Genomic DNA, 26336 nt, shown 5'->3' on the forward strand with positions numbered 1-26336 from the left:
TTTAGATGTGACCTTCTTTAAAACAGACTTAGTGTTGATGAACTGATCACTAGGAGGCTCCTGCAAAACTTGATAACAGAAGAAAAATGTATTTAAAAATTATGTCTTATGCAAGTCTGTTGGACAAATCTACTAGATGCAGAGTACTGGCTCCAAAGATCTAGAATTGCATTGGTTTGTATTTGACCCATTTTTGACCCGTCTTAATACAGGAATACACGACCAACATTTTAATATTTACATGTGCATCTTTTTTTCAAACTTTAAAAAAAAACAGAAAGGAAAGGTTCTGTTACATGAGACAGTAGTGTAAAACAGAGCTAATTTTTTAAAATATATTTTAATAACCCTGGAGCCATTGAAGTTGATACTACCTTGTATGCTTTTTGTCTGGTCATTGCCTCTAGGTGTTACTTTACATAATGAGCCAAACCAACAGCAGCAACGGGACAGGAAGGGTGTTTCTGTCATCCAGCACACTAGTTCTTTTGAAAAACAAGAAAGTATATCAATGGAAAGCCAGGAGCCAGACCTCAGAGAGAATCCGCAGCCACAACAACCTGAGCCAAAACCCTCTCCTTCCACATCCCGCCTCATCCGTCAGCCAAACATCCAAGTGCCGGAGATATTTGTTACTTTGGAGCTTGATTCTGACATGCCATCTGTTTCACCCCCAGTGAAAGCATCTTCATCCAAGGTATGCAAAACTTTCCTCCTTAGTCTAGTCTAATTACACAAATTGGACTGCACTTTTTAAGACTTTTGTACATATTTGCTTACCCAGGAGACTTTGTTAATTTGTAGTTCTTTTGTAGGAGCTCGAGAAAACAGAGGAGTTCCAGTGGCCCCAGCGGAGCCAGACTCTGGCTCAACTACCTGCAGAAAAGCTGCCACCAAAGAAGAAACGACTCCGCTTAGCAGAAGCAGCTCAGTCTTCTGGGGAGTCCAGCTTTGAGTCTCCGTCTCTCCCTCGCAGCCCTAGTCAAGAAAGCAATGTCTCAAGCCTCTCTGCTTCTTTTGAGGACACAATACGTCCAGATCCCGTTGTCTGGGGTTCCGTCAGCCAAGGCTCCCAGATGCTGACGGTCCCATCTGCTTCTCACCAACACAACCAAAGCCACAAGGAGATGAGGCGTTCAGCCTCAGAGCAGGCCCCTCCTAGGCCCCAACAAACTGAACAGATCTCAGAGACGAGAAGTAAATCCTTTGATTACGGATCTCTTTCCTCTCAGCAGTCGACGTCCTCCTGGAAAGAGAGGAGAAAGTTTCTTCTTGTGAAACAGGCCACTTTAGGTGAAACAGAGCAGGAGATGGTGGGTAACATTAGTCACAGCCCAATGCCCGGTCCTTCTCACCCCAACATGCCTTATGTCTACCCTGCTGAAGTCAATCCCCACTTCTGTCTGGACGCCACATGGAAGCCCATGCAGTTAATGCATTCTCAAATGTCCTCATCCTCTCATGATGTGCTCCCTTTGCAACACAGAGGACAACACGTTTTCCAAAGAGGTGCACTTTCACAACTACTCCCCATAACTACATCCAAAACTGATGTCCTGCCCCCCCAAGTCATTCACAGAGGCTTCTTACATTCACACTCTGGATCTCCCATACAGACCCACCCAGGACAGATCCACTTGCCAGAACGGTTGAGAATACCACTACATCATCTCCCACCCCTCGTTCCTCTCCCGAGCTCCTCAAGGGTTAGAAGCAGTCAGCCTCCGTACTTTCCTTTTCCGCCAAGTCTCGGCACACACATTCCTCCTCTGTCCTCTACAGAGACCAGACCTCCCATCTCCTCCATGTCATCAGCTCTGACCCATCACTCTCTTGTAACCATCTCATACCACCAACAACAACCAGTCATTACCACATGCCTGGCACAGCTTACGCCAGTGGTATCACTTGTAGTGCCAGTGCGCCTCCAAACTCATAGACCTACCTTTGCCAGTGCCATGTATACCACACTCTCCCAGATTCTGGCCTCCACTCGCTCACAGGAATCAACTTCTTGCACGGCTATGATCGTCATGGCCCAAACAGAACGGGACAAGCTGCAAGGATCCTATCTGAAAGTTCCATCTCCATCCATCCAGAGCCTTCTCCCTCTGTCCCTCTCGAAAGAGCTGTCCTCAGTGTCTGAGGACGAGTATGGTTCTCTGGGACCTGGAGGAAGCAAACGCATGCTTTCACCTGCCGCTAGTCTAGAGCTCAGCACTGAGGCTAAGCGTCACCAGAAAAGAGTAAAAGAAGAGGAGGAGCGACAGAAGAGTGTTGAAGAGGAAGAAGATGCAGAACCCAAGGTAGGCCAAGAAGAAGAAAGCAAAAACATTGGGAGGACACTAGATGACAGAGAGAAATGGCAACCAAATCGATCAGAAGGCACAAGTGTCAAATTAGAAGAGGTGCAGGAACAACTCCCATGGAAATATAACAGAGAAGAAAAGGAAAGCAAGGAGAAATCAACGGAGAAGACAAATCCAAAAAAGGAAGAGGTGCCAACTCCAGAAGTGGGGGTTGAGAAGCCAAGCCCCCCTTCGTACCCCAGCCTACACACTTCCACCTCAGTAAACTGGTGCTACCTGAAGTATGTCAAACCCAACCCGTCTGCTGAGAGAGACCCGTGTACCTCGGTTTATTCTACATGGAGTGTCAGCGCACACAACCCCAATCTGCCAGGCGTCAGCACTAAGGTGGCCCTGTCTCTGCTGTGCTCTAAACAGAAGCACAGCTCTGAGACGTACACCATGGCCACTGCTTCGGCACCAGCCAGAAGTGAACCAGTCCCTGAAAGCAGCACAACTCCACATGTTTCAGAGGTAAACACAAACACACGCAATACAACGCCTTGAAAACAGATTTATAACTCCTGACGTTTTTCACATTTAGTCACAGACAAAATCTTCAATGCGCTTCATTTGGACGTCATACGACAGACCAGTGGCAGACATGATTTTCAAGGTTTTCTTTTTACAAATAAGATCTGAAAAATGACAAGTATACCCTTTACTTTGGTATCCCTTTATAAAATCCATCCAATGCAAACAAGGAAAACTACGTGTGTAATATAATCTCTGCAGAACTATAGCTGTACTGCTGCGGCAATTGCAGTAAACAGCGATTCTACTAAGAACTTACTTAGGGAGTTGAACAGAAATGCACTCAAAGCAGCAACAATGTACTATTATAGTCTTCATCATAAATATGCACTATTTTGTGTTGTTCTTATTCATAAAATTCCAATAAAATATATTAACGTTTGTGGGTGTAGGTCAGAGTTTGAATAAAAGAATGAGACCTCAAACTCGACTTCAGACTTGCCCCAAAGACTTGAGACTTTACTTGGTCTCCTGGTGTGAGAGTCAAGTCTTAGTAGCATTTTAATAAAGTCATATAATAAAGATTGAAAGGAAGCCTGTCGCTGTTCATGCCGGCTGTAATTTCATAATTATGACCACATTAATGTTTCTCCAACTGGAAGCTGTATTAAATAACTATGTAGTTTCAGAACAAAATAAACTTCACTTACCTCCAACGTTCTTTCCCTGTTAACAATAAACAACAATACAAAGGACATGTCTGGCTGCAAAAACTTAAATAAAGGGAATTCTGCTGTTTAACATGCTTTCAATTGCTTCCAGCACCATGACCTTTTCATTGTTTTATAATTTGTACAGTACATTTGAACATGTTTACTATTTTGAATTGGGAACAAAGGTTTTAAATGTGGATGCAGAATTTTTTTCCCCCCACAATTATTAAAAAATGATCCAGCTCAAAGCGAGGTAAAGGAAAAACTCCAAACTGTTTAGTGGAATATATAATAAAAGTGTGGACAATAGGAAGGAAAGGAATAGAAAGGGATAAACAGATGTTGACTTAGTCGTTGTAAAGACATGCTGTTATGAATAGTAATAGATTAAGACATAATTGTTTAAAAAAAGACTTAAAATTAGTATTAAATGTTCATGTGGACATTTAGGCTGAAGAACAATCGGTACATGTTTTGAATCCTAACTTACAATAACGCAGATTTAGAGATGTGCTAGATCTTATGGAGTTCTTATTTCAGTCAATAAAAATAGAGACTGGAGACTTGACGTGGACTAGGCCCTTGGACACTTGAGACTTGACATAGAAACAATGACTCTCTGCAAAAGTTTATACTGTATAATGTAAATATTGTGGTATTTATTTACTGAGAACTAGAACTGTGTTATGCTCTTTAAAATTGACCTTGTAGTATTTAAAGTTACTTGTCTTGAACGTAGGCACAAGACACCCCACGCAGCACCCTGCCAGAGATGAAGGATGAGGAGACGCATGAGAAGGAGAATATTAAAGAGATGAGGGAAGAGGAAGGTCCTTCCACCTCCAAACAAGGCGAAACTAGTTTGGTCCGAATCTTTGAAGGAGGGTAGGTGCAACCGTCTTTAGTATATATTTGGAAACATGGTCGTTCATCATTACAAAAGTTCCTCCTGATAAAGGCAAACCAAAAAAAAGAAAAAATAAGGATCATATTGAGCTGAGTTGAGCAAAAGGGAGGCACTGTAGCTCGTTTGTACCTGTAGCCAAGCGTTTTGCTCTAACTGATGGCGTGAATTTCTGCTTCTAAGATGTGTTGATTTGGAGTGAGAGCTGCGTGTCAGTGCATCTGCTTTGAGTGTGTGTATGTGTGGGAGTGTAGAGTGCATGATATTTTTATCCATGACAGTCAATACAAATAATATTCAGACAAAACTGAATGTAGGCTTAAATACTCGGTATTAACAGTTCACTCCAAAATCATTCATATCCCTGGCAGATTTAGTTTTAAAGTGTTACATTATCTTTTTTTCTTTTTTTTTTCTTTTTTTACCAACATCCTTCTTCTTGCTGAAGATATTTACATTTTGGACCAGCCCAGCCTGATGGTAGGGAATCTGTAGAGGGAACTAAAGATTAGGGTGATGGTAAAGAGGCCTTCCTACCTCAAAGACTCACAGCTTTTAACCAAAGATGAATTATCAAAAATCCCTGTGACAACATGCAGAAAGCTGCTTGGCAATTATATATTAGAAGTTTGATTGCAATGATATTTTTTGACTACTAAAAAAGGGCATATGAATTTTTTTGTAATTTATATTAAAATAAATAAAACCTTTTTTGGTTCCATAGATTCCTGTCTGAAACAATCTATTTGGTTGATTGAAAAGTATTTAAATGTAAATATGCCAGTGGTATGATTTGGGGCTTAACCGTGCACATGAGTTGAAGTTGAATTGAACTCAATTTTATGTAACTGCTTATGAATTGTACTTGTGAACCGATTGTGACACAAGCCAGCCTACTTTCCTCAGTACTCATCCCAAATGTTAACATTTTTCTTTTATAACTCCCAGCTGTGTCCAGGTTTCAAACAACTCATCTAAACTTAGAGAAAAGTAAATTGGTGAAGTCGTTGAAGGAAAAAAAAAAAGTCTTGGATCCACTCAGGCTCAAGCTAGCCATGAACAGTAAACTGCTGAAACACAACTCTCAACGCCTGCAGTGGCAGGCGCCTCTCCTCCAAAATCAATGCCTTCAATTTTCCAGCTGCCCACATGGCAAAGCCAAATGCTCAGTGGGAACAAAAAAAAAAAGTTTTAAGGTCACGTGAGACAAAGATTTTACTGTTTGGCCACAGTTTTCAAGGTGAAGCTGCAAGTCTAATAACGGCATCAACAAGCATGGTAGTGATGACATCATGCAGAGGATCTGCTTTGCTGCCGGTCGTACAGCTGGGTCGCACAAAATTATTGCAATAATGAAGACATCCTTCTGAATTCTTCAACTTTGCTTCACATGAACGACTCTTTGATTGAAACTTGGTGCTCCATCCAGATGCACATCAAAACTGGCTTTGCAGTAGATGGAGAAGACCAACGTTAACATTGAATGGCCAATGCTGGAATCGTTTTTTTTTTTTTTTTAAGTGTCATTTCTGACAGTAGGGTTGGTCAAATATTCAGACACAAGTTAAACACCACGTTATTTTTTTTAAATATATAAATCATTGAACTTAAATGGTGTATCATCTTTCCAATCTGGAAAAGGAACGACTTTAAAATGCCATTAAACACAATGATGAGTGGATGTAAACCTGTCGGCCTCCGTGTTCTGCACCATCACTCCTTGGGTCCTTATTTCCTCGCCTGTGAATGTGTAATCATCTGCAGTGTGTGCCGTCCTGAGTCAGAAGAACACAAGAAGTGGGCTGAATGGAAACCACATGGGCAAAAGTGTGATGGCGATGAGGTAGTCTATGAAATTAAACCACCCTCGCCATCCTCCGGCACCAAGCAAACTGCGTTGTCTCTTCTGCTCCTTTAAGTCTCCTGTGCTGACATCTCCAAAAATAAAAACAATGCTTACAGTTTAGAGTTTTCCAACCTTTCACAGACTTCCATACAACACTGGGTTATCCCAGGAGCAGAGGCACATGTGCTTCTAAGAATGAGTGTGCATACTGGTCCTTAGTTTGATAACTCATAGTGCCTGTGTTTTAAAACTGGACGTTTTCCCCCTGATTTCATAGAGACACATTTGTACTAAAGCAGATGTATTATATACATCTTCCTGTGTGTAATACAGGAAGATGTATGTAATACAGGAAGATGTGTACTCATGTCTACTCAAGTGGTAGACAGACTTAAATCGTTCCCATATTGTTTTATTTTCTGGTGATAATTTACATTGGTATGAAATGAGACAGTAAAGAAATAATTCTGACTGGATTTTGAGATGTGTGGACAGACAGTGAGGCTTCTGCTTTGTGTTCATGTCCAGAACAGATTGAGAGTGAAGCAGGCGTCTGCTTAACAGGAGATAAGGCACTAATTCACACTCTTTATGATTTCCAGCCACACGTTACACACACCAGGGGAAGTGAGCACTTCTGCCTTAAAGACCCCACTGTTTTCCTCCCTCCTCCTGTTGTCTGTCCACATTGCACCCACTCTCTGCTCATGCTGCCTGTATCATGCATTTCCTGCTCCAAGTTGTCTCTATCATGCGGATAGATACATGATGTCCTTCTTCGCTTTCATGCAGTACATGCTGAAAAAAAGCTCAGAAGCTAAAGCTACGAACACAGCAGAATGTTTTGCTTCCTTGCTCTGTTAGGACCAGTTATTTATTTCTGTCTAAAGTTGTTGACACTTTGAATTCCTCCCTGTGTGCAATGTGTGACAGCGTAATTATTTATCTTTTAACCATGTTTTTTTTGTTTGTTTATTTTTTTGTCACAGTGGCTTGTCAGATTTAGTCCTACACTTTCAGAGATGTCTGTCAGAAAGCAAAGCCCAAGTAGTTTAGACCTTCTACTTGAAAATGTGTTTTTAGCGTTAGCAGCCGTAGCTGCCAGGACAAAAGGCAAATTTCTCTGATTTAACAGACATGATTCAGATGATTGCAGTTCAGCAAAAATTTGTTAATCAGCCATCAGTTTAAAGCAGCTGTGCTGAAGCAGGAAAATCTCTACAACTTGCAGGACAGTGTGTCTTTCTGACCTGGGCTGAAAAACACTGAAGAATGTTTTAGATTTTTCTTTTACTACACAATTATGTGCTAATATGTGTTTGTCTATCATATAACATCAAATTACAATTCATAGGGATATGCGGTTGTAACATAAAAATGTTTAAATAGTTCAAGAAACGTGGATGTTTTGCCTAAATGTACAATATTAATCAATGATGTAACTAAGATTTCTTAAAATCTTATAAATTCAAAGTTTGTTTATTCCTTAAGTTTTATATTTTGTTGTTACAAAACCAGACTGTCTGTTGACTCTGTCAGAGGCTGAAGATTTAAATCTCAGTCGACGGAGTGCAACGTTTGCAATGCTTTCTCCTGAGATGTGGGCGGATATTTTTAACCGTTTATTAAGAAGTTTGTGCTATTTACGCAGCAGCCAGCTCCTCAATGAATCCAGCTCAATGCCGCCGCTGACAGTGTTTCGCCGTTGCGCAGCAGTTTGTTATGGTCCGCTCCGGCTAGTACTGTTGAACAACGGGGAGTTTTGTAGATGCGGTAGAGATCCCGTAATTAAACACAGTTGGTGCCCACTGGGTGTTTACGGCCCAGAATGAATTGTGCATCTCTTCTTATGCAGCGAGACGGGAGAAGGAGTTTTTCATAGACTACAATCTGTTCAGATATAAAAGATCTGTGGTCTGCTGTGTCCTCAAATAGTCTCTTGGTAAACATTGAGATTGTGCATAAACATTTTTTTTTATAGACTAGACCTAAATGTGTTGCTTGATTTTTATATGCAGTGTCTATTTTAGGTTGTTGGCTGAAGCCAGGCTTCCCTTCCCTCTCTTTAGCTGCTGCTGTTGTTGGCAGGACGAGCCGATTTGGAGCAGAATAGTTGGTATTCTTTGCGATCCCGGAGTGTAGCGGAGGGTGAGACCAAGGGAGTCGGTGCTGCTGGGCATTTGGTGGGGCTTCCCCAACCCACCTCCATAGAGAAAGCCTTGTTTCTGTATTTCCAGTGTGCGTGTGCGTGTGCGTGTGTGTGTGTGTGTGTGAGTGAGTGTGTGCTGTGTGAATGTGAGCTACCAGATCCGTCATTGTTGTTTTAGCTGCTGTGATCGATTTTTTTGATTTTTTTTCCCATCAGGGTCATTCTCAGTGATGAAAGCATTAGAACTATCTCACTTGACTCCATGATTTAAAGTTTACGTTATAATTTCTTTGGGTTTTTAATACGGATAACGTCACAGTGAAATAATCACAATATAGAGAACAATGGGCTTTTTTTTTTATAGAAATATACAATTACTTGCCACAATTTTGCAGACACAAGACTAAAACTGGCCCAGAGTGAGTTTTGAGCTTCGATTCATGAAATGTCCATAAACTTAAGCATTTTATCCTGTTTTATTGGACATAATAACTTTACAGAGAAGAAAACATAGAAATGTTGTATTATTTGTTCATCATTCATCTTTAGGCCACAAATGGCCTGAGTTTAAACTCCCTCAAACTTTTAAAAAGCTTCTACTCTTACTTTCAGTCTGATTTTCATTCTTAACCTGGCATGCTATAACTTTAAGTGTCTGATATTGTCCTGTGCCGAGCGTCCATTAACCTGACACATCTGGGTCCCTGACTCATTGGGTCTGAATGTGTTTGGCTAAGACATGTCCTCTCTGCCTGACATAAGATGGTCAATGAAACAGGGTTATTTAAGGATCCACGTTTGGTCATTTCCCATCATCTATACTCCAAAAGATGATCAAGATTTGTATAGCCACCTGAGTCACTTAAGATTAGGCATTAGTTGAAATCTAATACTAAAATAAAGTTGGAAAATCAATGCTGTGAATGAGCTTGCCTTGCATTACGAGGCGTATATTAATGCTGTGATTGTGTCAAACTTGACTCGCTCACCAGTGATGTTCTTCACGTCGACAGATATTTAGTCCCAACAGGAGCTTCTACAGGGCGACCTTAATGTGCCATTTCCACAAGGGGTTAACTCCACTGTCAGAGCAAAGCTGTCATTATGTTCTTATGATGGGTCACCTAAGACCATGCACAGCTTTATCACACACATAAACAATAGAAAAAAACTCTCAACCTTCGTTTCTCACTGTCTGACATTAAATCAAGCTAAATCTTTCCTGTGTCGGCTCAGCTTGGAGCATCAAAACTGTTTCTGTTTGCTAAATGCTTTAAAATTATTTCAATATTCATTTTTAAGCAAAGAAAATCTTAAATAATGATTTGTAAGGCTTTGTTCTGGTTTAATTCACTTTTCAGTTGATCTGAGACATGTCTCATTGTAAGGCAACTCCTAAAACACCTTGGTAACCTCGTGTTACCAAGGTAACCGAGACATCAGACAATTATGGACCTCCACAAGTTTGGTTCGCCCGTACAAATTACACAAAAAGAAAGTTCTCTAAAAAATATCTGTCTCATTATTCTGGTAACAAGTATAGATTATTTTTGTTATTCAAAGGAAAAGTTCAGTCTGATTTATTGTCTGAGAATCGTTTTATGCAAAAGTCTAGTTTAAAGTCTGTTTGACTTTAGCAGTTCAGCCTGTAAAATATTTCATGTTGCAAGCTGACTTTCATGGTGCTTCCAGGTTAATTTTGTGAGGGCAAACATGAGGAAAAAGGTTGTTCCATTTAATGAACTTTGCTTTGAACGTCATAAAATATAACGGCTGGTGTTTCAGCTGCTCTCTTCACAGATCATCTGATCTGAGCACAGCAGCCAGAGCGTCTCACAATACGTTTTCTCTGCCAGAAAATATTCGGCTTCGATCCCTGAAACTAAGCCAGAATTGGTCAAAGAATCATAGTTTTGTTGAAGAATAAGAATTTTCTTGACGTCGCTGTTTTGAGTTATTTTGCCAGCATTTTGCATGAGGACAGCAGGAACTTTTGGAACCAATTCTCTTAATTTTTGTAACTCAAACGTTTTCTTGGAAACAGTTTTCTTTCTTTATGTTTTTTTTCTTCTAATCTGAGTCTTTTGTTTCTCCTCTGGTTACCCTAGCTACAGGTCCAATGAGGAGTACATCTATGTGCGAGGTCGCGGTCGGGGAAAGTACATATGTGGAGAGTGTGGCATTCGCTGCAAGAAGCCCAGCATGCTGAAAAAGCATATCAGAACGCACACCGATGTCCGCCCATACATCTGTAAACACTGCAACTTTGCCTTCAAAACCAAAGGTAAAGCTAAGACACGAATAACCAACGTGACTTGTGTGGCTTGGGTTTTCTCCAGGAGAACGTATTTTAGCCCGGCTGTTAAAAATATTTTCTCGCTCTCTTCCAGGAAACCTTACCAAACACATGAAGTCAAAGGCTCATGGGAAAAAATGCCAGGCAGTGGGAGTGTCTGAGACGTCTCTGGACGAGCCAGAGAGCGAGGAAACAGGTACTTCAGTGGGGACGGGAAGACGTCCTTCATGTTTCCGCTTCCACCCCGCAGAACCGCCTGTGCACAGCTACGTGAACTCCCGCTTGCGAAGGATAGAAGCTGCTCGGCCCTGACAGCTTATGCAACAGCATGTTCTAGTCTCTGGCCCCTTGATGTTGCATAAGGGATAGGGAGAAGTGTGAGATAAATAAATGAAGACTAAGGAGCCAGTCCCATTCTTCCGGTGCGGTCGTCGCAGGAGTCCGTCTGCTACACCTCGTCTTCAAGAATGCGTCGCCCGAGTGCGGCTGAACAGAGCAGACTTGTTTCCATCTGGCTTCGAGTCGAGCGCCTCACTGTCTCCTCCCTGGCGTTGTCTTCTGCGCCTCCCTTTCGCTGACGGTCCAGGCTGAGCGCGGCCAAGGACGTACCGACTCCTCCATTCACAAAGCTGCAGAAATAGTTTTTGAAAAGAGCTATTCAGTTGAATTCCAGCCTTTTTGATTCCTAGTCTATTTATAACAGGGGTTTGTTTGGTGGAAGGTGAACTGAGCCTTCATCGCCCGTTTGGGTTTTTTTTTTTTTCCGAGGTTGTTCTGTAAAGGCTTTTTGAGTCGATGTCACGATTTTCTGAATAGACGTTTTAAAGTTTGCGTGAACGCGACAGGAAACGATTGAAAGTTTCTTGTGTTTTTCTCCATCTCCTCAAACATCAGGCAGTGACGAGCGCGTCCTCGGCTCAGAGGAGCAGGGGGAGCATCAGTTCTCCGACGTGGAGGAGTCTGACGATGAGGATGACAACGATGATGAGGAAGAGGAGGACGAAGACGAGGAGGAAGAGGAGTCTACGTCCCACGAAGACCCGCCGTCCTCCTGTTCATCGGACACTCATCCGTCGATGGGAGGGCGCTCCAGCTGCGCACGGCGCTCGCAGCAGGTCACCCCCGATCCGGAGCCCGGTCCCGGTCTGGAGCCCGCCCCGAGGGGAGTCTGTGCCAGCAGACGGGCGGCGTCTCCGGGCAGGAGGAGGGCGCTGTTCTCGAGGCAAGGATGGAAGGGCTCTCCAAGGGCCTTCTCCCCCAGCAGCGAGAGCTGCTCCCCCAGCCGCAGCCTCTCCCCCCGCCTGGAGCTGCCCTCGCCGATCCGCAGCCTTTCCCCGAGGACCGAGTTATCCTCGCCTGGCAGACACATCTCGCCCTCCCCTGAGAGGAGGCCGTCTCCCGTCAGAGCACATTCTCCTCTTCGTCCCGTTTCACCCAGCTGCTACCGGCCGTCTCAAGTTCCAACCTCTCCATCACCACTGGGGGCGCTGCACAGGACCCCCGGATACCTGCCCTGGGAGAGCCCAGGCACGAAGGGAGGTCATGTTAAACCGGTAAATACTTTTTATTTTAACTTACTCTACATGCAGTACTGAACAAAAACTTTACATGTGTTGGTTTTGACTCTATTAAGAGCCAGATTTTCCTATTTGTATTCAAAGTGCTCTTGAAAATATGTTAAAAATAAGATATTTTTTTTTAAGACTGCCTTTTCACCAATTCTCCAATAGGTTCTTCCATCTGACCAGGAACATATGGCATATTGTGTGCTGTCTTCCAAAATAAATCAAAGATTGAGTCTTTGTAGGCAGCAAAAGTGTCTAAAGATCCTATTCAGTAGTTGGTATTTCATTTCATGTGATAGACCAATTTAAAATAGCGCATACTTGACAAAGGTAAGGAAATAAGCGGCCAAGAGAGCAAGGGTAGCTGTGGAGGAGCTACAGTGATTCACAACTCAGCTAAATTTGACCTTTCGGTAAAAGTGAAACGACAGGATACAACTAACAACTAAAGAAAAAAAAACTTTATGTATTACTTGAAGCTTTGCCTCAACAAACATGTGGGGAACATTGTGCTCTGGTCAGCTAAGACCAAAATTAGACTTTTTGACCGCCTTGATAAAATAACGTGGAAGAAAACTTAAAGGACGTGGCATCCACCACATCCTTTAAGTGAAGAGTGGAGGTTAGTCATACTAAACACAGAACAAGGTGTTCTGGTAAGAAAAGGCCCAACATTTAATTTACTGATGAGTAAGAGAGTGTGGTGTAAAACACTACTCATCATCCCGAATATGCCATACCCCACAGTGAAGCATGGTGGTGGCAGAATCATGGTGTGGGGGTGCCAATATGTTTTTTTTTTGTTTTTTTTTTTCAGCTGGTACAGTGAATCTGCTCAGATCAGACCAGAAGATGGATGGAGATAAAAACCGAGCGATCCTGGAAAAGAAACCTGTTAGAATCTGTCAAAGAGTTGAGATTTCCAGCAGGACGACAACAACAAACATTCAGCCAGAGCTGCAGTCGACTGGTTGAGATAAAACCATGTTCAAGAATCAGAAGGGCCCAGCAAATGTCCAGAGCTAGTTCAAATTGAAAATCTGTCTCAAGGTTAAAACTTTTGTTTGTCACAGATATTATGATTCAGCTTGCTGTAAACTGTGCTTCTAAAAGGAGTTACGTCACATTTTCAGTGATAGAGCTTTGAAAATGCATAGACTATTTTCTATCTACTGCTTTTGTGTGGGTACGTCATGAAAATTTAAAGAAAATGTACTGACATTTGTGGTTGTAGCATTAGAAAATGTTGAAAAGTTTATGAATTGTAGTTGTTTTTTTAAGGCCTTCAGACACAGGATGGATTAATACCCCGAGTTTAGTAGCCCCTTTTTTTGCTGATTCATAGGTCTGAATTAAAAGGGTTCACAAACAGAACGCATCGTTGTAAAATAATCTGATATTTAGACTTATATTTTTATTCAGGGGAATAATCAATCTCATTCTTTTTTTTTCTTTTCTTTTTCACTCTTTGCAGCGCTTTGTGTTCTGTCAGAGTTGGTGTTCAAAATTAAAGTGTTTGCTCCCCCTGCAGGAGAAAAGTGGCGCTGCAGGAGAAAGGCCAACATTGTCAGAAGCGAGTTTGTTCCCACCGGCTTTCCGTCTCTCCACCTGCGAGGCTTATCCCGGCCTCCAAGCAACAGACAACATCTTCAGCCATCTGCCCATGCACTCCCAGCAAGCAAAGGTCCCCTGCCTGATGATACCCATCGGTGGGATCCAAATGGTACAGGCCAGACCGAGGTCCCACCCGACTACTCCCTCATCTCCAACCTCCCCCCCACTGGAGGGGCCATCGCTGTCCCGGTTTGAATCATACTGGGGCGGGACCCCCAGGACTCAAGGGCTAAGGACTCCTGGAGACGCCGGGTCGGAGCACCAGGCAGCAGGAGCCAGCCACCACGCTCCTAGCACAGAACTTACTTTTTCCAAACTCAAGTTGGAGACCACAGACTCAAAGCAATATGGCAGCTCACACAGCTCCGTCCGCCCCCACGGGTCTGCCACAGAGACCAGGGAAGGCGGCGCTAGAGACAGTCAAACTGGAGCGCCTAGCCTCGGAACAGCAGCCCCAGTAGCTTATCGTGCCATAGGAATCGCACCAGAGCGGGACGATCCGGCGTCAAGCGGTGATGCGGCGGAGGGAGACGGTCAAGAAGACACGGCCACAACAGAACAGAGCACTTAGTGTCGACACCTTGATGCACCTCGCATCCAATTTTGGTTTATTGGTTGCTACACTAGTCTTGTTTTATTATTATTATTATTATTATTATTATTATTATTGCTTTGTTTTTTTTATATATACAAATTTCAATACTATTGTTAACTTAAATGTTTGGTCTTTGGCAATATTCAGGTTTGTTATAAAAATGCACTTTTTCTGTGTGAAAATATTGTTCCTGTAAATCTCTATAAATATATACAAATATATATATATATATATCCTGTATCTAATTAGATACTGCTAATCTCAATGTCTATTTGAATATGCGTAAAAAAATTATAATACATTTGTAAATGACCAAAATATTTCATTATTATAAAAAAAAAAAAAGACAATTTCCTTTTAGGTTGTTCAGTATTACTCAAATTGTAGTTTCTTGTGCCTTTTCTGTCCATTTTTGTGTTATTTTTAAATGTAAACGTACACAAAGAGAAGGCTGTGAATTCAGTTTTATTATTTTTTATGTTGCTATGGAGGGTTAATATTTGGTGTTTTTTGTTCTGAGGGCCATTGCTTTATCGCCAAGGTAACTAGTCAAATCATGGGAGAACCTAAGGAGCGGCTGACGCGTGTCAAAATAAATGCACTGACGTTTTATTTTTATTACTGAATGCTTCAGATTATGTGTCTGTACAAGGGAGAATGCTCCTTATTTATTTTTATTTGATGACATTGATCCTTATTTTTATTTTTGTTATTAGGGGTGGGGAGAAAAACTTTTTTGTTACATCTGTTTGACTTCATCATGTTCTTATAACTTGAACTGGTGGTAAAGATGAGATATGAATGAATTTGGCTGGTACCAGAGGATCAAGTGCCCTGCAGATTTCACAGCAAAATTTGTAGTTGCTAAAAAGAAATAAAAAAATAATAACAATAAAACAAAACAAAAAAATGCACTGGGCTTCAATGAGATTGTGCCTTTTTTTATTTCTCACAGTCAATTTTGAGACACAAGTGTTTAAATACAGAAAGAAGATTGGGCAGAATATTTCAAACATCTCTGATCATTTTTGCTGCAAACTTCACTTTAAAAGTTGTAAACAAAAACACAATAAAGGATCAGACAATCTGTGGACAATGTAGTGATTTGTTTCACTAAATTGTGGTTTATTAGATGGTTAGACTTATTAATCCACGGGGATTTTAAGAACAGAATATGTGGTACAGAGTGCTGTGGAAAAAAGATTTACCACTTTGTATGTTTCTGTTTTTGTCTCTTTGCCAAACCAAAATGTTTCAGTTTATACAGTGAAATCAGATTCTATGATCAGACAAAAGATAACTCGAGTAAATGTAAAAAAAAAAAAAAAAAAGAAAAAGCAGTTTTCAAATGATGATTCAATAAGATAAGTGGAAACAAAAGGCTACCCACACCAACCTGGTCATGTGTGGAAAACACGTTTATCTCCTGGTTTAACTGCAAATTGCTTTGATCCAACATTTGAGTCGTCGTCGTGCCTCTGGAGTTCCTTCGGTAGATCGACCTGTCCTGGGAAGATTCAACGTACTTCATGTTCTCTCCTTTTGTTCAAAAGGATTGTATTGTGGTTCACTCCCAAAGCTTCGGACATGGCGTTGTAACTCTTTCCTAACAGATCGATGTAAGGGATGTCAGAATCTAATCTTCAATTTCTTTGCTTTTTCAGGTCTTTGGAGGAAATTAAGCCACAAAAAAAAAAAAAATAAATAAGATTAATTAGTTAATTTTACAGAGGGTCATATATGTTTTTTTAGCCAAGCAAGTTTCTTCATTTGTTATGACTCCTGTTATCCTTTGGAAGTTAAAATTTGTCTATCTGAAATATTTAAGAGTGACAAAAGAAAGCGGGATTTGGCACAGTAAACTTCCTGCCATCTGCTGATTGGTCTGTACTCGGAGAGCCGTCTTCTGATTAGCTACTTCACATAATATGTGAAGTCTCGTTCATTTAATGTGGTTAATTGGGTATAGGACAGAGATCCGCAACCTTTTTGATAAAAACAATATTTTCTGCTCATTAATTAAATCTGGAAAATAAAGTCCAGGAGATGCAGAAACCTTCCTCCCTAAAACCTCATTAAAAACACTTTCAGGCTGACAACTATGCTAATAATTAATCATTTCTTTTTTGACAAGTTATATACTCACATTTCTCTTTCTTCTAATTTGAGAGTTTAAAAACAATAACTACAGTAATGATAGATATATTGTAGTCAATAAATAAAAGCAAGATTTTTTTATTTCAATTTGAGGGTTTTTTGGGGGGGGGAACTGCAAATAAAATGTTTTTTTTGTTTGTTTGTTTTTGCTATTTGCTGTTTTACAGACTGATGTAAAACATGAGGATCAGTATATAGACCTGAAGTCTCTAACCTGAGATTTATCTCTAGTACCTCACATATACAAGCAGGCATTATTACAGACTCACCTGACCCACATTGTTAATTAATTACATTTCTGAGATAAACAGGTGACACATACATTACCAAAAACCAGCTTATCAAATCAGAGCCCACACCAGGTTAAATAACCTGTTAAAAAAATCCAGAGAGTTTCCAGGCCAAGTGGGTCAGCTGCCGGATCCCTCTGTAAATAAGTTCCAACAAAGTTCGGGTTTTTATTGTGGATACACATTCACAGGGTCTGCTTGAGGAACATCAGCACTGCCACACCTAAAGTACCTCTTGTCATGCTGAGTCACCCAAACTCAAGTGTGCACATTGTGTTTAGCGATACGAAAATGAATCCCAGGAGTTTGAGCGAGTCACTTAACTATTAAGTTTTCACACAAAACCATCAGCCGCAGTGCTTCTGATTCGCCTACGTCACGAGGAACTGCGTTTAGCAGCGCAGTAGGGCAGAGATTATGAAAAGCTTGCACAGGCACCTTATTTAAGTTTATTGATGAGAGGTCGAAAGATGATCTGATGACCGATCAGGTCATCCAAACAAAAGTACAGTGCAAAGATCACACAGCCGAGAGGGTGAGTTAATGAGAGGTTGATGATATTTAAGAATTACAACTGTTTATTACTGGTTTATAAAGCAACTTAGATAACAACAACTCAATATTTTAACCCTTTACTGATGCTGTTTAGTGTGACTCAGATTAAGAGAGCCATGGTGATATTTTAAATTTTGCTGATCAAATCCAGTATCAATGTACATTTATATTATACAAGTCATAATTTTTTATTGCTTATTCTGCCACCATAAAGCAATCTACAGCTTTCTTTAGACAACGAATGAGTGGAAATGTTTTACATTCTAGAAACACAAAAATAGATGTTCCTTTTTGCTTCACAATAAAACACTTGAGTATGTGTTAGCAGCTACCAGAATGTTATAAATGGTTATTTTTAATCTTTTTTTTTTAATTCATTTAAAAATACCAAACATTTTAGCATTTGATAGACAAAAATGAGGTTTATGCTATATATTTTTTTTATCAGAATTTAGAATTACATAGAAGGGTTTTAACAAGCAACAAGTCATTAAATTGTCATTTCATATGCAGTGAGAAATATATAGCAAAACTAAATTGTTTCCACTTAGCTACAGAAGTTTGACAAAGTAATATCTTCCATTTCACGTGACGGATCAAATAGCAGCATCTATTGATGCTCTCATTCTCTCAGTCTTCGGTCAGCCATGTCTCTCCATCAGTATATATGCTCAGATTCTCCATAGTAACCAACTGCTTCACTGGTCACTTAGTATTTGCAGCTTTTTCCTCTGAAGTGTTTCTGCGTTTCGACGTGTAAAATGCTGCTAGCATTCTCCTCTACTATGACTGATTATTTTGGCCTTGTTTTTCTGTTTGCCGTCGTTTATTTCCTGCACATTGCCATTGGAAGAGCTACTGGTGCCATTAACCACATCTTTCCTACAGATTATACTTGTGGTTCTCCTCTGAACTGTTTCTCTCCTGAGCCACTAATGCGGCTACGTCTCTCATTAGCTCTGCTAAAAGGTTTCATTAAACATTTTGTCTCTTCCTCACAGAAAAGAAATTCACTCTGCTTCGGGTTACAAGTTCAACTCTTCACCCATTCTCCTCAGGAAAACCCATGTGCTAATCTTTTGGGGAAAAGAGTATCATTGTGGATGTATCTGCACGTCACATCTGTACATTTATTCCCTGTGTTTCCGTGTGTGAGGGCTGGTATTTGCCTATCAGCGTGAACATGCCATGGCTGAACTGTCTCAGCAGGTCACGTGTGGGACACGACCAGGATCCCTGATCCCTGCTGGGATTAGTCGTCTTGTATGTCACCGTCTACTGTGGACGGAGGGACTGGGTTGGGTAAATGTAGTTAAATCACCTGTTATATTGAGATTGGGACTTTTCTAATTGACAGGCATTACCTCTTTTTCATTTTCTCTGTTTCAAATTGATGAGCAAATTGTTGCCCATGAAGTCAGAATATTTAGACATATTCATCTTTTTAGAGTAATAAGCAGGTGATATGCTTGGAATAGACGGATCAATAACATTTTTAACAATAAGTTACATCATCTCGATTATTTCCTGGAGAGAGGTAAAATATAATTTTATGTGACAAAATAGGCAATAACGCAATCATGAAAACACTGACATTAATGATAAAAAAAAATGCTTTGTTGTTGTCAATTTGTTCCCATAAAAAATATCTTATTTTAATGAAAAGAAAAAGGAAGAAATAAAAATTTAGTCAGGATTACTGACGTGCTTAAAGTTGCATCATTAGATCTCATTCCTGAAGGGATTTTTATGCAACGCTGCTTACAGATTTCTTCTTGTTTTACTTTTGTTGTTGCGTCTCAAATCATCAAATAGTTTTTTTTTCTTGTATCAGTGAAAGATCTTTTCAATGATTTGACTTATTAATGGAAACGGAGCCCGTCTTTGTCGATTCACTACATTTGTTGTAAAACTGAATTATAATTCCTTTGCCACACCCAGTTCTTCCTGCTAGCAGACCTGTGAAATCTGGCAACATGAAGTAGAGTGAGAGACTTTTAAAACAAACTTCATAAAGGGAATTGAAACTCAAACAAATCACAGTGAGAACAATTATTCACAAATAAAGACAATGAGGAACAATCAGGAAATGTCCAACCAATCAAAAATAATCTGAGTGGATGAACCATTTATAAATGAGATTATATTTGAAATAAAAAGGGAAAAAAGAACAACATCTAAAGCACTGCAGGCCTTTCTTGCCTTGAAGTAAGTGTTAATGATTTAACATTAAGAGACAGACTGGGAAAAAATGGTTTTAAAGGCAAAAACTATTGTTGACCAACAAATGCACGCACAGTCCAGACATTTCCACTGTTTAAGCAGTGGAAATGTCTGGACTGTGCATTCTGCTACATCTGGTTAAAAACTTTCACAAACTTCAAAAAAATTAGTAACATTTTCGCTAAACCCAAACATGGTAGTAATGTTTTTTTGTTTTTTTTTATATGGAGCCAAGTTACTGTTCCAATGCTTATATAATTTCCCTTCATTGACTAAAGCATGCATTTTACACTCTATTAAAAAAAAAAAAAAACCAAGAAATAAAAAATCAAAACAAAGGTTTTGGTGTGGCCTCCCCAATTCTCACTGTTTCCAAACTAAAACAATCTTTTCTAGAGTAAAGGAAATTTTTTGCACAGTTATGTAAGACTTATTCCCTGTAATCACCAATACTTGATTAACTATCTTCTCACACAGGCTGCAGTTGGTTTGGAAAGTGGTTTTGTTGTTGTTGTTGTTGTTGTTGTTGTTGTTTAATCAGTGAAATCTTAATTTGGAAATACTTATTCACATTTCTTCAGATTATCTTTGTCTGATAAAACAAAGAAACAAACATAAAACATCCGATAATCTGAAACTGATGAAAAGACAAAAACAGAAGAAACTTTAAGAGTGAAAACACCTTTATGAAGCATTTTATTTAGATGTTAAATCATCACGAAATCAGTTTTTATCAAAGGAGGTGATTTAGAAAATAGTTAAACATTTGTTAGGTTTATTATTGCTTTAGCTTGTGTAATGAACCCCAGCAATGTCAAGTTGATGTTGTTTACAAAAATAACATTTATTTAAATTATGCCAAAAAAAAGCGCTTAAATTAAATACAACTGCAGCAGCAACATGTAATGAGCAAACTTTAATAAGATAAATATGTGTAAATCGTACCTGAAGCAACCACACATATTTTAATTGTTTTTAAACCTAAATGTTTGCGTAATATGAACCTCATTAGAAATTATTTCTTCAGAATCTTGTCCTCAGAAAAAAAAACCTAAAAAAACTAATTTGACGTTTTTCTGTTACAAAACGTCCTGCTTCTTTCCTCCAATCTCTTCCTCCACGTGCTTCCATTGGCCACGGTGCCGCCACGTGGTTTTGGGATCATATCATCACTGTACAGTAATCTCATGTTAATTTCCCCATTATTCCCCTGCCAAGATAATTCCTCAGTCAGAATCCGCCTACAGTCGTAAATGTCACTGGACAGCTGATATTTATCTGTACCACTCAGAGGCTTCAAAGCCGCAGACAATTCCTGGAATGTGATGCAGGTTTGAATGCCCAGGGGTCGAATGTGGGCGCCATAGGAGGAGGGGGCGGGGAGCTTGTGTTGTGACGTAACAGAGGAGGCAAAGTATAAAGTTCAGACAGCAGCAGTAAAACAAGCAGAGCAGCAGCAGCAGCAGCAGCAGCAGCAAGTGAGCAGACAGTAGTTTCTCCCTGCAGAGGCTCATCCACAACACATCAGCCATGCCCACTCACAGCAGCCTTCTCCTTCTGGTCACTCTGTGGGCCTCGGTTCAGGACGGTAAGTTTTCTTCTTCTTCTTCTTATAATTTATATTCAAAGCATGGTTTCATTTAGAAAATATTATAATTAAGTTTTGGTATAAATTTTGCATGAAATCGTATCAATCATAGTCCTGCTAACAATATAGATGTGTTGATGTTCATTTGCAGCGGCTCTTTTGATTTTCCAAAAAAAGCAATTTTCCCAAACCAGATTTTTTTTTTTAGAGCAAGCTTAATTGAAAGGAAAAATTCAAAACGTGTATTTTTGGTATGCTAAAAACAGTCACATTTTAAAGCACTCACAAGACATTGTGATATCACGAAGCACCACTTTATTTCTCATTTTTGCAAACTCATCTTCTTTCCACCACACCTTTTACAGTAAAAGCTTTATAGCTCAAAACATGAGAAATGTCATCTCAAAATATGACTTTTAAATGACAACAACGTCTTAAAGAATCTGAAACACATGCCACAGAATGAACAATCAAAATAACACCTTAACAGGTTTTTTCATTATAAATGTTGACATGTTTCAATCTCAACTCATTTCTACTTTTTATGAAATTCATACTTTTTAATCTGATTTTTTGTTTAAACATTTTTTTCAGTTCCCAGTGCATTTCTAAAATTGAACTCGAGGCAAAAATGTTAATATTCTTTTTCACAAAGTGGTTCACTGCAATATTTAGAGAAAGAAAAAGAAAAAAAAAAGCTCTAATCCATTGAACGTTTATGGTAAAATAACTCAAAATAAAATGTAATAAAACTACCCTGCAGTGAAATGTGAATGATCTTATAGCTGTGTTTGCTGTGGTTTCGTCTGAACTCTTCAGGTTTGGGTCTCCCGGTTGTGAAACAGGCAGAACCAGAAGCCGTCGACGGCGTGCGGACTCACCGGGTGAGAACCAAGCGCTGCTCCTGCAGCGAGCTGCTGGACACCGAGTGCCACTACTTCTGTCACCTGGACATCATCTGGGTCAACACACCCAGGTGGGCGACAGAGGACACATTAAATAGACACAGCAGCTTTGTTTGTTTAATCTAGACTTCTAGACTCACAACAATGCCCTGAACTACTTGGATTCAATACCAAAACAGTCTAGTGCTTCCAACTCTGAGCCTAGAAACCTCAGACTGAGCCTCCTATCATTATTGCTGGACCATTAAACAAGGCAGCTGCAAAGTAACAGAGAACAAAGTCTGCAGAATGTTTATGTGACCCGGGTTGTCTTTCAATCCGCAGTAAGACAACGGTTTATGGCCTAGGCGGAGGCTTGCTGCGGCGCAAAAGGTCCGCCGGGCGCTGCTCCTGTGCCCGGCTCGGCGACAAGACCTGCACCGATTTCTGCCATTTCCGGTGAGTCGGGTCTCCATCCACTCATCAGCTGGAAGGAAACAGACTGCACATGTAGTGAGCAGAAAGGAGGACAGGGAGTGGCAGGGTGCAAACAGAAGCTGGTGCTATATTTAGCCAAAAAGTGCCTCACGCGTTCTACGTGTCTACAGGTGTGAGCATCAAAACAGTCCCGCTCAGGCCTGAAGGACTGGGTGCAGACTCAGAGTCTGCAAAAGGTTGATCTGGATTTGCCCCGAGGAAGCTCGTGCGTGGGAGGCTCTGAAACCTTTAGTCACATTCCCCAGAAATGACTGTACTGTACTGTACGCACCTTGAAACCATGGAGACAGCGAGCAGAGTCATGCAGGGCCTTTGCAAAGGTTCTTCCAACATTTAAACATTTACAGATTGTTTTTTCTTTGGGGGGGGGGGGGGGGGGGTTCGTGTTGCAGCCACAAACTTCAATGTGCTTTATTGGGATCTTACATGATAGAACAGCACCAGGTAGAAAATGATGCAACATGTTTTTGAAAACCTTTAAGGTGTATCAGGCGTCCATGAGTTGCTGGAAAGTGATTGCCCTGGCTGAGTCTCAAGCCTTTTCCAGGTTTTCTTCCTGGCTTCCTTTGTATTTACCTCCATCGGTCGTCAAATCGGCTCTGACCTGCTTCCCTGACTTGGCTGAAGACAAGAATCTCTATGTCATGATGCTGCCTCACTTTCAGAGCGAGGTGCAGCGTTAGTTTTCATTCCACAAACATAACATTGTCACCGTAAACCAAAGAGTTTAATCTTCTCCTTTACATCTTCTCCTGTAAAGGAAAGATTTATGGAGTCTGGAGAGAGTCGTTGTCCAGGCAACAGATTCTTCCACCTGAGCCGTGGATTTCTGCAGCTCCTTCAGAGTCAATAGGGACTTCTTGACTGCTTCCTTAAGTGATGCCAGCTTGACCACACAACATGCCAAAGTTCAATGTGTGTGATAGACTTTGTTAGGCACTGTATGCGGGGCAGATGAATTGTGATACATTGATGTTTTAAAACTCAGAAGTGATGCAGTTTTGATCAGATGACTGGACCGTTAGTCGACCTGTAAAGAGGGGAGAATTGCAGTTTGTGCTTGGCTGACATTTTTGTTTCCTTGTCTGCAGTAATGAGATCCGGTCTGAGAAGAAACCTCAGCTTGACATGCTCCACATCATGAGGTGAGATTGAGAAACCATCGATAAAAAACCCCCAAAGAAGCGACATCTTTTTCCCCCCTCCTCCCCTGGACTTATCACCGTTTGACTCTCTGACCTCTCCTCTCCTCTCTTTCAGAACGGCAGCCAATAACTCGAAGCGGGAAGTAGACACGGGGCGTGCAGGCAGAGAACAGTCGTCCCAGGCTAAGAGGGAGAACGTGTGATGAACGGGGGAAGCTGGAGAAGCAGTGAGAGCGCAAGAGGAAGAAAGAGGGAGCAGAAAGCGAGCACCTGAACAAATTCCACTCCTCCAGCAGAGAGGTCGCTAAGGGATGAGTTCGATCCGGGAAGGCCACGTGTTGTTCTGTTTGTGCCTGTAAATCGAAGGCTGGAAGTACGTGCCCGAGGTCTACAGGTACGCGTCGGAAACAAAAGTGGAGGATCATCAGAGGTGGAGATGCAACCGGGTTATTTTTAACTCCGGATGAGGGAACTGAAGCGACTGAGTCACAGGCCCTAAGAAGCAGAACGCAAGTTCGAATACAAGCATGGAAATATGGGACATGCATGGATTTTTGTTTGTTTGTTTGTTTTTAGTTCAATCTAACCAATTTATTTTATACAATTTAAAGATTAAAATCTGTTAAATCGAATGAATAAACTGATTGATTGATTGATTGATTGATTGATTGAATATAATATGTCAGTATGAATTAGCCTTTATCATATGACTGATTGCTTAAGGGAATTTATTCTTGTTTGTTTTGGTAAATCATACTTATATCTGTAAAGCGTCATTAAAAGATCAATAAAAACAAGGTTAGACACACGCACAAAAGAACTACAATTTTGTTTTCTGTGCCAAAGTAAATAAAGTAACTCATGAGAGGAGAAACTCAAAGGAACACAAAATCCCATTAGAGGAACATGTGTGACTCAATTGTGTGTCAAGCAAACACTTTTCTGGGTTCAAAAGGAGACCTTGCATGGGTGAATGGCTCAGGAATTTACCGCTTCACATCAGTAATGAGCTTACCTGCTACTCAGGGCCGTGTTATCACAGGGATCTGTGGAAAGAATGCTGCGATTTATAAGTCGGGGAAGCACAGAAATACCCTGTCACCCTGCGTTTTTCCTTGATTGCTTGCCACTGCACACAGCGCTGGTGTACCTGAATATGCAAGCGAGGCCGACGGAGGTCGGCTCAAAACAAAAACAGCCGTCTTGAACCGAGATGTTTTGTTTTTCTTGGGGGTTTTTTTTCTGACTAATCAGGCTGCAAAGACAAACAACAGCAGCTGACTGTTAAAGTGCATCTATTTTTAAGAAGTAGGTTGCCTTGCTTGACTGTATTTCAGGTCATTCTTTACATACTTGGGCTCTTCTTTGTAGAGACCCCCTGCAGCCATCCATGCTTCCCTGACAGGCCTGAACAAAGCCACAGGCTGGCTGCTTTCAGCGCAGAAAACAATTAGAGTGTTCGCACGCAGACTGTGCTTCGCAATGCTTTAAGCGGCCATGACAACGCTCTGCATCACTGGTTCGTCATCCTGAGACGACGGCGTTGAGGAAAGTCTTTCTGTGGTAACTGGTAGGTTCACGCTGTTTGTTGTGGTTTTCTTTTTCTTTTCTCTCTCTTTTTTCCTCTCAGTTGCCAAGAGCCAGTCATACTGATAACACTATCAGAAGAACTGATTGTGTTGTAAAATGTGTTATGAGGTTGAAGGAGATAAGCACATCTTTAAAAAAAAATAAATAAATGATTATCCAAAGTGACGAAACACAAGCCTCAGGAGCCAAACTCTGTCCATGGTGCTGGCACAGCAGCGACACAGAAAAGCCCTTTAAAGTTGCATGAACAGGTGGAAGCCGTCTCTTGCTTCAGCTGCTTCTGCTGACACCGCCTGGGGGTTTTCATTACACCAATGATTTAAATTAGAAAAGACAATCACATCAGTCAATGCAGGATTTGTCCTATGTTTCTGAAATGTCGTTCACATGAAGCTGTAAATGGATTATTTGGGTTATGAGGATATTGACACGGTTGCTTCTTTTTAGCTAGGAATTTTTAAAAAACACTTTTTATCCTCATTTAGATGAAGCCTGTTTCTGTTTGGGTTTCGTTGTGTCCCTCTCGTGTTTCAGAGCGTGAAACACATTTCATCAGCCTGTGTAAAAGTGAAAATACAGTTTCCATTTGATGATTTGCTAAAGGAAAAGTCCCTACGTTTATCCTTGCGTAAAAACATAGCGACAACCTGTCCCTATGTAAATACATAAATCCTCCAATATATAACACCAGACATGGCTAAGAATTATATCATACAGTTTGATCAATGTTTGATTTGCAAAGTAGAAAAACTTTTTAAAAAGTGAGGGGCTGCAAGAGCAGGCAGGCTGAAGGGTAGAACGTTTTCCCCACCACTTCGATACTTTTCTCTCTGCAGTTGCAAATCACCAAAAAAGAAATGACGTCATGTTCTTGTTGAGCTTATCTGCCAAGACATCCAAGC

The 26336-nt window shown here is 40.7% G+C and overlaps 2 protein-coding genes across 4 annotated transcripts in view; both read left to right on the top strand.

Moving 5' to 3' along the window:
• hivep3b (HIVEP zinc finger 3b) overlaps nt 1-15597 on the top strand; it is a 48873-nt gene extending 33276 nt beyond the window's left edge. For all 3 annotated transcript variants that reach the window (XM_016675025.1, XM_007559629.2, XM_016675026.1), the window contains 7 exons: nt 408-697; nt 816-2822; nt 4275-4420; nt 10543-10718; nt 10825-10926; nt 11625-12283; nt 13827-15597. In XM_016675025.1, coding sequence (XP_016530511.1) covers nt 408-697; nt 816-2822; nt 4275-4420; nt 10543-10718; nt 10825-10926; nt 11625-12283; nt 13827-14480 — 4034 coding nt within the window. In that variant the 3' untranslated portion in view covers nt 14481-15597. The remainder of the gene's footprint in view (nt 1-407; nt 698-815; nt 2823-4274; nt 4421-10542; nt 10719-10824; nt 10927-11624; nt 12284-13826) is intronic.
• A 5195-nt stretch (nt 15598-20792) lies between these two features.
• On the top strand, nt 20793-24653 carry LOC103143157 (endothelin-2). Its single transcript, XM_007559586.2, has 5 exons — nt 20793-21317; nt 22137-22293; nt 22547-22660; nt 23791-23844; nt 23960-24653. The coding sequence occupies exons 1-5, from the start codon at nt 21260-21262 to the stop codon at nt 24045-24047; spliced, it is 471 nt and encodes a 156-aa protein (XP_007559648.1). The 5' UTR covers nt 20793-21259; the 3' UTR covers nt 24048-24653.
• Nucleotides 24654-26336: the final 1683 nt, after the last annotated feature.

This window comes from Poecilia formosa, unplaced genomic scaffold (assembly GCF_000485575.1).
Source record: "Poecilia formosa unplaced genomic scaffold, Poecilia_formosa-5.1.2 Scaffold105, whole genome shotgun sequence".
In the NCBI taxonomy this organism is placed as follows: Eukaryota; Metazoa; Chordata; class Actinopteri; order Cyprinodontiformes; family Poeciliidae; genus Poecilia; species Poecilia formosa.